At 40.7% G+C, this 14,321-nt stretch overlaps 2 protein-coding genes across 3 annotated transcripts in view; both read right to left on the minus strand.

Moving 5' to 3' along the window:
- rtkna (rhotekin a) overlaps positions 1-5,849 on the minus strand; it is a 56,222-nt gene extending 50,373 nt beyond the window's left edge. Inside the window, exon 1 of one of the 2 annotated variants that reach the window (XM_069178433.1) lies at positions 5,417-5,849. In XM_069178433.1, the coding sequence (XP_069034534.1) occupies positions 5,417-5,527 (111 nt within the window). In that variant the 5' untranslated portion in view covers positions 5,528-5,849. The remainder of the gene's footprint in view (positions 1-5,416) is intronic. The other variant, XM_069178436.1, reaches the window with a different exon arrangement.
- Positions 5,850-10,657: 4,808 nt separating this feature from the next.
- Positions 10,658-14,312, minus strand: smn1 (survival of motor neuron 1, telomeric). The gene is made up of 8 exons (XM_069178512.1): positions 14,185-14,312; positions 13,610-13,681; positions 13,394-13,513; positions 13,070-13,261; positions 12,000-12,179; positions 11,458-11,532; positions 11,146-11,253; positions 10,658-10,885 (listed from the first exon to the last, which is right to left on the minus strand). Exons 1-8 carry the CDS (start codon positions 14,230-14,232, stop codon positions 10,829-10,831), a joined length of 852 nt encoding a protein of 283 aa, XP_069034613.1. The 5' UTR covers positions 14,233-14,312; the 3' UTR covers positions 10,658-10,828.
- Between the last annotated feature and the right edge of the window lie 9 nt (positions 14,313-14,321).

Consider the following 14,321-nt stretch of genomic DNA (forward strand, 5'->3'; position numbering starts at 1 on the left):
TACACACACACACACACACACACACACACACACACACACACACACACACACACACACACACACACAACTCTATGTTGGCCAGTCTTGGCAACTTTTACAATGCAGTTGTTCAAGAAAACAAGAAAGTAGAGTGCATCCACTCTTCATATCCCTAAGGCCTCTGAGCCCCTTTCCCTGGCATTTCATGCCCCAGAACACTGCTTGGTTTTGGGCCACAGTGCAGTGATGGCCCATTGTTTCCCGTGAGACTCCGGAAGTTTTAGCATTCCTTGTAAGAGAGCCTTTACTAAGTGGGTTCATGGTCTGAGGTGCTTGGTCTTTGCTGCCAGAAGTGGCAACATCAACATCTATATGACCTCTCTCCCTTTGTGTATGCAGGGAGGCAGATATGTGCTTACAGAAGCAGGCTGGGTTCATCACAGTTTTCTGCCAGGCCACATCAAACACCAGCAGAAGCCACAGTGAAAAGCTGCTGAAATGAGGTATCTAACAGTGGAAGGGCTGCCTCTGTAAACTATAAACCATACATTTGGCCATCTGGAGAAAACATAGTGGCCAGACAACAGCTCTAACTTGGGAGAAATAACACCAGGGTGCATCAGGTTCTGTTAAGCAAAATATTCCTCATACAGTGCATCCGGAAAGTATTCACAGCGCTTCACTTTTTCCACATTTTGTTGTTACAGATTCCAAAATGGATTAAATTCATTTTTTTTCCCTCAAAATTCTACACACAATACCCCATAATGATGATGTGAAAAAATATCTTTTGAAATTTTTGCAAATCTATTAAAAAAAAAAAATCACGTACATAAGTATTCACAGCCCTTTGCCATGACACTCAAAATTGAGCTCAGGTGCATCCTGTTTCTACAACTGGATTGGAGTCCACCTGTGGTAAATTCAGTTGATTGGACATGATTTGGAAAAGCACACACCTGTCTATGCAAGTTCCCACAGTTGACATTGCATGTCAGAGCACAAACCAAACCAAGAAGTCCAAGGAATTGTCTGTAGACCTCCGAGACAGGATTGTATGGAGGCACAGATCTGGGGAAGGGTGCAGAAAAATGTCTGCAGCATTGAAGGCTCCAATGAGCACAGTGGCCTCCATCATCCGTAAATGGAAGAAGTTTGGAACCACCAGGACTCTTCCTAGAGTTGGCCGCCCGGCCAAACTGAGCGATCGGGGGAGAAGGGCCTTAGTTAGGGAGGTGACTAAGAAGAGAGGAGAACCTTCCAGAAGGACAACCATCTCTGCAGCACTCCACCAAGCAGGCCTGTATGGTAGAGTGACCAGACGGAAGCCACTCCTCAGTAAAAGGCACATGACAGCCCGCCTGGAGTTTACCAAAAGGCACCTGAAGGACTGTCAGACCATGAGAAACTAAATTATCTGGTCTAATGAAACAAAGATTGAACTCTTTGGCCTGAATGCCAATCATCATGTCTGGAGGAAACCTGGCACCGCTCATCACCTGGCCAATAGCATCCCTACAGTGAAGCATGGTTTGCAAACATTTTAAGCACACTTTTTTCACTTTGTCATTATGGTCTATTGTGTGTAGAATTTTGAGGAAAAAAATGTATTGAATAAATTTTGGAATAAGGCTGTAACATAAAATGCAGAAAAAGTGAAGCGCTGTGAATACTTTCCGGATGCACTGTATGTTAAAGGACAGAATATAAAGAAATTAAAGTCAATAACTCGAGCTGAACCAATTTCTGATGGGAAAACACTGCACAAAAAGATAAATACTGCTCTACTGGTACAACCAATGATCTCTTTAAGGTGGCAAACATATGCCGAGTGAAGGAAACACCAAAAGTATCAAAGATTTGACTAAAGCTACAACTATGTTCAGTTTGGATACTTACTGGTGAGAGTGTCTGGATCTACAGGATGGAGAAGGGCAGAGCACCAAAGAAAACCAAACCACAACCCAAAGCTGTTAAAGCTTTTACTCCGCAAATGGCAGACTCCCAGACCGTGCCATACACTCCTGCAGGCTGGGAAAGAGTGTGGGTGGATGGGTGTGTCATCACACACACCTAACCACTTCCTGGCCATGTATAGCTGGTGGTAGCCACAGCAGTGTGGACCATCCTTGAGTTAAACATAAGAAGTTGGAGCATTGAATTACAGAACACTCCATCTCCATCTCCATAATATTAACCGCACGAGCTCCCACTGCATGCCTGGGTGGCTTCAGCTGAAACAGCAGGGCTGCTGAGGACGGGGATTGTGTACAGAGTGTATACACACACTGGTGGCCTTGTGGATCAGAGAGGAGGGCTGTAGAAAGCAGATGTGTTCTCTGCTCCCACTGAGAGCAGCAGGGAGAGGATCGACAAGGCGGCTGCAGAATGGATTTCTGGACAAATGCTGTATGAGCACATAATCGCTCGGGTTCTCATCCTTCCATCCTCTGACCATATTACCCTGTCAGTTTGTGATACGCACAGAGCAGGATGATTTAGCGCTGGACCTGAGAGGATGTAAGGGGGGAAACATGGCAAGACAGACTGTCAGGACATCCCTCGATAATGCAGAGACACTTGAATTACATTCACATGGAAACAATAACTTGCCATGTTTAAAACTCAAACTGGATGCCTGTCAATGTTTCCCAAAATGTCAGTCTTTTATTTACATAACATGTTGCTGCCCACAGTTCAAAGAAATCCCCAAAGCCTGGTACTGCAATCTCTGGACTAATATTAGCAGCAATTTGGTTTTACAAAATCATGCTCTTGGCCTTATTTGCCTCGAGGCATAATAGCGCACGCACGCACGCATGCACAGACCATTGCTTATCGTTTTATTCCAAAATACTCTGAGCGACTCTTTAACAACAAACACATGTATTAAATAGTAAATTTATAACTTCATTGAATAAATACTGTGGTCTAATACAAGAGTCAAGATTTGCTAATTGGGGCATGTGGGGAGAATCCTTAACTGTGTTTCATTGGCTGATAGCTTGTCACCAACAGACAGACATTACAAACAGGCCACCTCCACATACACACATTTACATAAGAGGCTCAAACGTTGGCGCAAACACACAAACGTGATATTCCCTGGCACTTTGAAAACAGGGTGCTTTCAGACTGCTTCATTGAAATGCTACAGACTGGTTCCACGGTGGCATTGAGAGGCCGAACACAGAGCCAGAGGAAAGTCCCAGTCTCTGAAAGAGGATCATTAGCATAGGCAAAAAAAAAGGCAGGGACACCAATTCATCTTGTATGAGAACCAGCAGAGAACAGATTACACAGTTAAGGAAGTAATAATTGTTGTTGTGAAAAGAAGGGAAGTCTTTAGCCTGATAAATAAAGACCAAACAGGGGAGAGTAATGTGAGTTAGGGGTGGAATAATCATGTAGGGAGATTTAAAGATGAATGTGATGGTTCAGAACATCCCTTGACAGTTATTTCTCTTAAGTATTTTATGATTTATGATTTTATTCCCCAAGGATTCAACAGATAATAACTGAACAAAATTATGTAAACCCCAACCCTCACCCAGCCCTGCTGGACAAACAAAAACATAAATAAGTATTTAAGAAGGGTAATAAATTCTTGCACTGCCACAAACAAGACCATGTATCATTGCTCATCTCTCTTGTAACAGTGCCTCTGAGGAAAATTGCTTACACTGTTTATAAGCGCTCAAGAGATCTTCAGCTCACACCATCTGAAAATAAACAAGACAACACGAGATCATTCGCTTCATGCCAAAAATACTCTACAGACCTAATCACATTAACACAACTGCACCTCCCGCATGTGTGTCGTGTTCTTGGCCTGTGTATCAGATGTGAACTCGGACACCAGATCAGTGTAATTCTGACTGCAGATCAATGCAACAGAGTTTGCCTGACCTCCCAGGGGTCCCAGTGGTGTTTTCCTGTGACATGAATTATAAACAACTACTAGACAGAAGTTGACCATGTGTATGCCTGCACACACACTGGGTGAAAAACCTGACGAGATTCAGAGAGAGGAGGAGAGACAGAATCAATACCCGGCCTTGTCCATTTGCTGTATTGCACCATTAACATTCCTTAAGTATACTCTTACAATTGAGTCTCCCTCTCTTTCTCCCACACACTCCCTTCTGCACATACACATCCCTCTTTCTTACTTCTGTCTGGTAAAAAAAAAAAATCACTTGGCTGAACTTCCAGAACTGTGTGCATCTCAAATGCAGGCTTACTTTTAATTTAATAGACACAAACACCCTCAAACCAAGAACATGTTTCTGACAAAATATCCAAATACCAGCACTCTAAAATGAAAGCAATGTGCATACTGATGAACACTCGCAGGCAAGTTTGTGTGATTGGAAGAGAGAGTGAAAGGAGGAGAAGGGAGATAGACAGCAGGGGGACTTTTCCATCAAAACAGTATTAAAGTGGACTGTGAGTAAAAATAATTAGAGGTTAGATTGGACGTCACTTCTGAGCCGGACTGCTCCGCTGACAAACGGTGGCTAATATGAAGCAGATGTTGACATGGGAGCTTAGCAGAGAGGAAGAGGAAAACATGCATGAAGCGCAGCAGTGATAAACAGCTGAGAGAGATACACAGACTACAGCTTTGACCCATTTCTCAGCTTTTGGCAGAAGCAGTGTTTTTTTTTTTTTTAAACTATTCCCCTTTTGGTTGTCTGTCCACATGCTGCATTCAAAACTAAAGCTGTTAAAAGACATATAGAAGTGAGCTAAACGGTTGAAAGCCATGAATTTTACTGAAGTGTTAAAACTTTGCAATGTTATTCAAAGAAGTGCTTGAGAGGAGCCGAAGAAAGCGGATATAAAGGGAAGCTGGAGATTCCTGAGAAAGGAATTTAAGAGGATAACAGATTTAACAAAACTTAGTCATTAGTCACTTAGTTAGCAAAAAAAAAAAAAAAAAAAATTCATTTTGAGAACCCAATTTATAACAATAACTATCTGTAGATGTAAGCATCATTACAAAACTACAGGTTAAACCATGGATGAATATTAAAGCAAAAACATGGGAGAAAGAACATAACATGAAGCACAGACAGTTCCTATCAATCCACTAAGGAGTAGCACAGACACACTTTCAAGTCTCTCTGGGAATATTATTATTTTTTTGTGTAGAGTAGGGTAAAATGTAAATACTGTAATTAACGGCCTTAATTTGAGGAATTGAACGCAGCAGCATAGCCCTCAACAAAACATGCAGAGCAAAGAGGGGTACACACTCGCTTTCAGAACAAGATTAAAAGTGTGCCACATAATTAAGTTGATAGAAGGAGAGAGAGTTAAATCAAAGTTGTAAACAGGAGAACCCCCGCACCCCTTTGGTGTGCGTGTTTGTTTGTTTGTTTGCCTTGTGTGTTGAAACGGTGGTGATAATTGGCGGACAATCAGAGTCTACCTGTGATGTGTCCAGGAAAACGCTCTTTCTGAACTTCCCTCGGCGTATCTCCATTTCAAGAGCGGAGCCGCGGGCAACGGTGGCTCTCGCTGTTTGATTTCGGCAAAACATCGTCTCTGCTTCCTGGCAACTTCACAGACAGGCTTAGTCCCGTGGAGACCGTATTAGATGAACTTAAAAAACTGAGCGCAAAGGGAGGAACTGCTTCGAAAACTGCCAAACAGCGAATCGCAGATCCAGGTGGCACAAAACGGCCCCACCGGCGAAAACTCCCAAGAGATTTTAGGCAAACCCCGGCATGAAACACTGGTGTTCCTTCTGATGTAGGAGCAGTAACTGAGACAAAACCTCTCGCACGGAAAAGAGGATTTACAGAGTCTTCCTTCACAGCTGATTTTTCTTTTCTTTTTTCCAAACACTTCCCCCTCGTGCGTCCAACAGGGACACAGTGACACCCCATGTGGTGCAGCTGAGACCTAACTTTGCCCTGTCCTGTCTCCGGAGACCTCTACCGGTGATGGATGGCAGAGATTTACAATTGCAATATCTCAAATGCCTTTTGTGGGCCTGTTTATAGAAGTCATCCAGCAGGGACGGATGAAACACAAAAAACACATGTGCACTTTTGGGCACCAGTGGCTTCACTATAATTTATAGTAAATACACTATACTGGAATTCAGCTTTCAGAATAACATCTGTCCAAACATTAATTTGTAGCATCCATAAAAAGAAATTCAGGGAACTTTTATGTGGATACGTTTCACCTTTAGTTCCAGGTTTTAAATTTCAAACTTTTGGGGCTGTTTTTTCCACTGGCTGATGTAGTTTGCCAATATAGACAGTTAATTCCTGTTACTCCTGTCCTCATTAAAAAAAAATCCCCCTCAAATATATTCTAAGTGAGAACTTCACCCCATGCTATTGCACAATATTCACCGTTCTTAAATTATTTTCATGACCTACGATTTATATACAACTATTATCTGACTTATAGGGAAACTATGAATTGCATGATGGATGAGATACCTATGGGGAGGAAAGCAGTCTTGTCCTCAACACTGACAAGACCAAGAAACTAATACTGGATTTCAGGAAGAAAGCTCCCCTCTGCACCCTCTGTGGATTAAAAGTACTGCAGTGGAACGTGTCGAGAGCTTCAACTTTCTTTGCCTGCACATCATCAACAACCTAAGTTAATCAGAAAACACAGCGGCCACAGTCATGAAGGCACAGCAGCGGCTCCATTTGACCAGGTCACTGAAGAAAGCTGGCCTGAGCCACCAGCCTCTACAGCAGGTTTGTGGAGAGCGGCCTCACTACAGGTATCACTGTGTGGTATGGAAACAACACACTCAAGGAGAGGAAGGACCAGACACCAGTTTACTACCAACCAGAGCAACAAATCAAACAGGAAGCACTGCCAGAACAGTTTCCACCCTCCGGCTATCATACTATTAGCAAAAGAAGAATTGAAGACAGACTGACCCACCTCGCACGCAATAACAATGTATGGGAGAGACTCATACTGAGAGTTCTTCAAATACAAGAGCCATAGAATTTTTTTAATTTAACAATACTTAAGACCTTCAACTTATTGCTTTTAGAACTCTCTATTGAAAGTGTAAAAAAAAAATTGGGAATTGTAATAAAACTACATAGAAAGGTAGGAATGTACATATTGCAAAATCACAATGTTGAATATGATTTCTATACTTTTAGTAGGTGTATCTTTTATTATTTTTCTTTTGTTGTCTGCAAACTTGACAGAGATAGACTACAGTGCCCTTGTTCACCTTTACCAAAACAAATGGTAGAAATCCTTGAATTTAAAGATAAAAGTTATAAAGCTTAAAGCTTCAAACAGATATCATTTCTAAGACTAAATCAAAGCATCAAATGGGAAAACATCTTTCTATCACTTGAAGGCTTGAGGTCTTGATTATAATTCTGTGAGTTGAAGCAAGTGCATTTTGGTGATGGTCCACCAGCGAGTCCAGCTGGGTTTGAGAGTTAAAAGAGCTGATGGCTTCTGTAGCCTCCAATGTAACGGGGACACCATAAGCTTTTTAAATGTGCAATATGTTTAAAACAGTCATTATTTGCTCCTCTTTGGCCTCTAAGAATTTTCATTTCTTTAATACAAATAATACTGCAAGGGGCTGTAAAGGTGTGGGTATAGGATTTACTTTCATGCGATAGCATTTTATTTATTAGTTCCCGCAGCAGAGCCCAAAGATCCAGCAGGAATGTGAATCATAATCTGTGCCGGCACCACGATTTTTCTTGACCTGCTGTGAGTGGAATTCTGAGAGGTCAGAAGGTGATCGAGGTCAGAGGTCACATCCACTATGAGAGAGACAGTGGTCTGCTTCTGTGTTAGAGGATGATATCGCAACACTGGTTAATCCAGTCCAGAAAGTATAGATTATCCAGATACTGGCTCACATGCAACTCGAGACCCTTAGAGTTATGGGCTGTTCACCCTCTTTGTTGGAGGGGATTCTCACAGCTCTGCTACCTGATACTTTGTACGTCTTGTCTGAAATGCTTTGAAGTAAAAACTCCTTTCTTTGTTCCTCTTTTCTGTGATACCTTTGGCAGTTTTGATATTACAACTATTCAATGGTAAAATGTCTGGTGTTTATTCACTTACTGTGTCTATTTTCAGCATTCACATTCTGTGTAACTCCAACCCTGACCGACAGTGCCACCTGAAACTATCCGAAAAAACAAGAACAATCAAAGATACCCTAAAGCCATGAGTTCAAAAGCCTTAGTCTTTTTAATTTAAGGCTGGAAATCAGTGCATTGAAATAAAGTCTACACCAGTGAGTGAGTGCAAGACATTGTTCACTGATTTTCCTCATATTTTCAACATAACCACTGGCAGTCTGGCATCATGGTAAAATGTCTTTGTTACTTTTGTCTGAATCATAAACAGGCTTCATACCTCAATCTAGTGTTTCTATTAATCTAAAAATGTTGAATTATTAACTGTTTTTAGGCTGCTTTTCCCTTCTCTGAAAATGAGAAAAGTATAGTGTTGCATTATAAATGCTGTGATTTAACCAGATTACCCAACAGGTTGGTGCACAATGCTTACTGTGAAACAAGTCTCACAAACACTTTACATCTGGGATTAAGCACTGACCTAACTTTTACCAATTATGCTTAATAGTCCAAATATATGGCTTCCTGTGTAAACAAACACTTACTCTCCTGTTGGGGTGAATGATGTTTGCACCACAATTTCAACATGTAAAAGTGACTGCGGTGAGTGTTTGGTTCCATGTCTGCCAAAAAAAAAAAAAAAAAAAGGGAAGGTTTCTCTAATATCCCCCCAAGTCTCTTATTTAAAAGCAGGATGTTTGTTGATGTTGGGAGCTTCAGTAAATAGCTGAAGGCACGATAACTCATGCAGCAATGTGATCTCACTTGGATGTCTGTCTGTTTCCTCGAAGGGGCTATGTGAAATGCAGATTATGTTTACACGCCTCATGCCGCTCTGGTCAGTAGAGGGTAGACAGTCACAGGGGGGAGCAGTGCTTTCCCAAGCTAGGTCGGACCCCCTTTTAACTCCTCGCTGGGCTCCACTGAGCCCTTTGGGCAGCTCAGTTTGCTGCAGAGTCAGGCAAGCAATGGGCTTATGAGCAGGCTTTGCCGTGGCAGATTTTAAACCCATCTGTGGGGAAAAGATAGGTCTGGGTTATCAGCCCTCGTTTATAGTGCATATTCTATTTGTAAATCCTACAAACTACATTTTCTCCCGTTGCCGTCCCTCTTTCTTCTCCTGTTTTCTCTCCTTTTCCCACACATATGCACACCAAACAGCAAAAACAAAAGTGACTGCTACAAGAATTAAATACAGCAGTAAACACTGGCAGTCACAGTGGGCCGACCGCAGTCAGTGCACAAACAAAGGGACCGCTTTTCACTGAGAAAGCAATAGCTATGGAGGAACTGGAAGAAGATCACATGGTTTAAAAAACAGGAGACAATCATCTAACATCCAACCACAAAACTCTATTTTGTTTCTCTCTCTCTCACACACACACACACACACACACACACACACACACACACACACACTCACACACACAGTATGATAAATTGACCAACAGTTAAGAACCAGAGGAGTGGGTGTAAGCAGGCAGCAAATCGTCAGTATAGAAAATATGGGAAATCTATCCGACTTCCATTCATGCAATGAAAGCTCTACAGGCTCAGCAGAATGATTGTGGCTGTTCCCACTGTAATTACACGTAGTTTTCTATATTCTAAATATAAACTCACGTTGAGGATCTGGAACCGTTGCCCTGCTTCCTCCTCTGTTCTTACACTATTAAACCTCAAACATTCCAGCGTTCGAGTTTGAGGACAAGAAAAAAAAAGTGTGGGCACACCCATATTTATCGCTATACAATATATTAGAGCTGAGAAACAAATAAACCACATAATAAACCAAAATATTTTCTTTCCCTATCAATGACATTAAAGGTTTGAATGTTGAATTTGTCAGGTGTTAAAAGACATTAAGACAAGATATCTTTTAATGATCCAAATGTCTCAGTGGTGTTTTTTTAAGAATAGATCTTTATCTGCACAGCTGGCTCCATATGTCATTCTGTCTGTAACTGAAATTGTGCCTACTATTACACTGAAGTATGCACCTATCTGATGCGAGTTCAAAAACATTATGATGGATGCGATCCTATATTGGATGGCAGAGAGGGAACACCTCAGGGGGACCAAAGAGTTTGAATGCAAAGCATACTCTGGAAAGATGCTCTGAATTAATTGTGTGGAAAGAACCACAGGGACCGAAACAGGACTCAAGTCTGGCTTGCAATCAAATTCTTAGCATACCAAGAGACACAAGTGCACGCGCTACTAGAAGTGGAAAGTGCTCCTCGGTATGGCTGTAATTTGAACAGATTTTAAGACCAGCCTGTTATGTTTTGAGGTCATATATTGCTATAATGTGAATACATTACACTAGTCTGACTTCTGCTGGACAATATTTGCCATTACAACCACACATCATTGAGTCAGTCACATGCACAAGCATGAATAACCTTCAGTAAACTCTTTCGTCTTTCACCAGTTTGCAAAATAACTGGGAAAAATATATTTCTAATGTGTAAAGGTGGGGCTCTCATCATATCTTCTGTACAATGAACGTTCAATTTAAAGCATTATGTGTTGTCTAGTGTAATAAAAACAAAATATCAAGCCAACTCTGCTTGGATAGCCTTTATTTAATCTATTTACAAAGAATACAAAATATTTTCTTAATGAAGTCAAACAGAAAGTTCCTAAAACAAGACGAGCACATCAGGCACAGGAGGAAGGGTGGCTACTGCTCCATGTGAGAACCCAACTCACTCAAAATTATTCTTGGGTTTACCATTTCATTTGTGGTGCAGTTTTGTCCAATTGGCAGCTTCTTTGCGTCCTTGTTTCAAGCCCTATAAAACAAAAGAATATGATGAATAGCTCCCCTTTTAAAAATCAAAAACTTTCACACATACACAAAGAGTTTTTTTTTTTTTTTTGTAGCTACAGAGCATAAAACAAAAATGGATAAACTTTACTTCAAAAGTATCAACAATATCAAACACCCACTGCTTTTAACAAAAGACTGCAGGAGATTGAATTTGTAAATCAAATATTTTTGTACCCTTTTGTAGCTCATAATAAGCCTCTATCCTAACCTCTGTGCACATACCAGGTAGTATCCTGTGTGATATCCACTCATGTACCAGGAGATGAGCACACTGCCCAAGGCTTCGTCATCCACCATGTCAGGGCTCATCGGTGGAGGAGGAGGGATCATCTGAGGCGGAGAGATCAACAGCAGAGGGAGTGTGATCAGAATGTAGATGCTGATGATATTTGTCGGCAATCACTGATATGTTACATCCACAGTTGTTTCTCAGTTTACCCACTGGATGCGTTAATGTGCAGTTTGCGAATTGTAAAACAGTGTCTGCCGTTTAGCATTTGCATTGGATTAGTGTGAAGATACAGTCCAACTCACTGGTGGACCAAAAGGCATCATGGGAGGCCAGGAAGGAGGTACAGGTCCATGACCACTTGATCGCCTGCTTCCCCCCTGAAGAAGACAAAGGAGAAAAAAATGGTTGAAATGAATACGTCGTGTTACTAAATATTACTCCCAGATCATTTTGCATTAAAAGGGAGGCTTAAACAAGCATCTTTAGTGAACTCTTGTCTGACAGACTACAGAGTGTAGACCCATTAAGAAAAATGCCAGTTAAATTTAGTGCAATCCATTACTTCTGAGATAAATGGCAACTCTGAGAGGCTGTTGTTCATAGTCCATTTTTATTGTTCACATTGTAAACACTTTATTAGTTTAATTTCATTTTACTGACTCCAGTGAAGTCAGCCTTCTAACAGAATGTAAAAAAAAAAAAAAAAAAAAAAAAAAAAAAAATTGGTTTAAACTCAATTTCTAAATTTCAAAAACAATAATGTGTATGAAAATAGTCCATTACAAATTAATTGTGTCTGATGACTGATAAGGACGGGCGATCTATAAGGAGTCTGTCATCTTACCTGTCTGAAAGCATGCATGGGAGGTGGTCCTGGGGGAAACCCAGGAAAACCAGGAGCCCACATAGGAGGAGGGTCTTTGTGGGCCTTGGACTTTTGGGCTTTACTGTGTGGCTGTTGTTTGTGTTGGTTTGATGTGGTTGACCTGTCACTCTCTTCTGTTGATGATTCGACCTCAGGTACCTACAGATTGCAGATATATGGCTTTAGCATTGATTTCTTGTTTTATACCTCAATGAATAAACTGATAGATTCCAGAAATATCTTTACATTTGTTTTTTGGAAGCAATTAAACAACAGGTAAAGGTAAAAGCTGAAGAAAAAAGAAGTTATCTATAGAAAAATGTATTTACAATCCACTTAAGATGCAAGTGCTTTACTAATTACAGCTTAATCCTTTGCCTGATTAGAGTCAAACAGCAATTTGTTCACTGGTTTCCTTGAGTTATTATTTGAGAAAGATTAAGTTATTTAATTGACATTTATCTCGCTTTGTCTCAACTGACAATATTTTTTCAACAATTATATTCATTAGATAGGGGTCAAATAAAAATAGATGAGGTAAAATTTAACCCCAACATTTTTTATTTCATTTGTAACTTTGCCATTTTACTCATGCTGCTCATTTCACATTCGAGGTGTGCATATTGGAAAAATCAAAGACAAAGATTGTGTGCAAACAAGTTGAATAATGCTGTCTTTCTCCAATTAGTAAAGGATAAAGAAATATTACCCGGTTAAAGCTGGCCTATTAAACATGACTGCAGCTCCCATTCACTGTAAATGCCATCTTCAAATCAAAGTGTGTGCGTAGGAAAGGGATTTATCAATATTCAAAAAAAGAAGCCTTTCTCCTTTGATTCAGACTGACTTTTACATTCAGAAATTTAAGTCATAATATAAAATGTTGCCGTTTATCTTTTACATTCAGCATGAAGGAATACACCACCAAACAAAACTGACTCAAAAGATACGATGTACACCACAAAAATAAGTTAACTATAGGTTAATAAAACACTGCAATTATACTGCTTTATGGTTATGAATAAAATAATTTATTTGTAATACTTGACCTTAATATTTGATTCCTCATCCCCCTCAGAAGTCTCTGACAACAGGTCTTCGAGGTTTTGCTCCTCCTCGTTGCCATAACCTGTATAAACAACTATACAAGTGCCCCTTTTCTCATCAATGGAGGAGATGGTGGCTGCGTAGAGCTGGCCATCCTGTGACCAGTAAGCACTGCACGGGTCCCCAACCTGCCACTGTGACAAAACATAAACTGTGATTATGGTCAAAGTGTAACCAGACTGTGTTGGTTGTCTTCTGGTCTGAAGTAAGAAGAGTGTGTCATTCTTATGAATCTATATGCAATATTTTAGGTGTCAGTTCTTTACCTCTCTTTCTGGTGGTGTATTGGTTCTTTTCCGGCTTTGGTTCTTTTTGTTGTTCTTGCGTTTTTTTCCTGGTTGGTTTTTCTTGGAGGCTTGTGGCTCATCTTCACCCTTCAGGGCAGTCTGGTGGGCACAGAGCAAGGGTACAGGCTTAAGAGGGAAACCTTAACATTTCACATGCACATACACTGAAAATAACACTTTTTTTTTTTTTTTTACCTTGAATGATGCCACTGCTTTGTCATAAGCCTTTATCAGTGCCGTGTCATCCCATATGTCTGAATCGTCACTCTAGAAAAGAAAGCAGCAAATTTAGAGCCTCTGCAGATGATAGGTACTTTTGACAAGCATATCCCATTTAATGCATGCAAATTAGACAGATACGATGCAAAAGTATTGTAGCTAATGTCACTGCGCCTAATTTATGCAGGTGACCTGACTTCTGACCCGATTTGTTCACCTTTGCTTCAACTGCTCTGCTTCAGGGTGCTACATGAAGTCAAAGTGCCACATCTTCGTGCAGCTAGTTAATTGTCTGTGACATATTCCCATTTCCATACCCGTTACATTACAATACACCAATATCTCGTCTAATCACACACACATCGGGCACACTGTGTGTTTCTGGTTCTATTTATTTCTGTCCTTTTCCTCTTTTGTTACTCAACTTAGCCGAACTCAATATTGGTTTGTAGCTTAGCTTCATAGCTCACCATCTCACAACAAAATCTACAGCAACCTGAACAATTTCAGATGCGTTATCATCTTGTGCTCACGAGTTTATTTCAACTCACCTGTCCGGACCCGCGTGTAAATAGCACGTCTTTGCATCCATTCGCCATGTCAAGACGTGTTGAATTCACAGCTAACTGCTAATTCCTGACAACCAACGAGCAACGTGCGTCGGAAATGGTAACGTACAAATATGACG

The sequence above is a fragment of the Embiotoca jacksoni genome, unplaced genomic scaffold (genome assembly GCF_022577435.1).
Source record: "Embiotoca jacksoni isolate LCO1_2020_lvr unplaced genomic scaffold, fEmbJac1.0.p SCAF_8, whole genome shotgun sequence".
NCBI classification, from domain to species: Eukaryota; Metazoa; Chordata; class Actinopteri; family Embiotocidae; genus Embiotoca; species Embiotoca jacksoni.

Coding starts and splice junctions, on each gene's coding strand:
- smn1 (XM_069178512.1), bottom strand. CDS start 14,232: ATGGCGAATGGATGCAAAGACGTGCTATTTACACGCGGGTCCGGACAG. Junction 13,514..13,609: donor AAGCAGTGGCATCATTCAAG/GTAAAAAAAAAA, acceptor TGTGCCCACCAG/ACTGCCCTGAAGGGTGAAGA. Junction 13,262..13,393: donor ATACACCACCAGAAAGAGAG/GTAAAGAACTGA, acceptor GTTTTGTCACAG/TGGCAGGTTGGGGACCCGTG.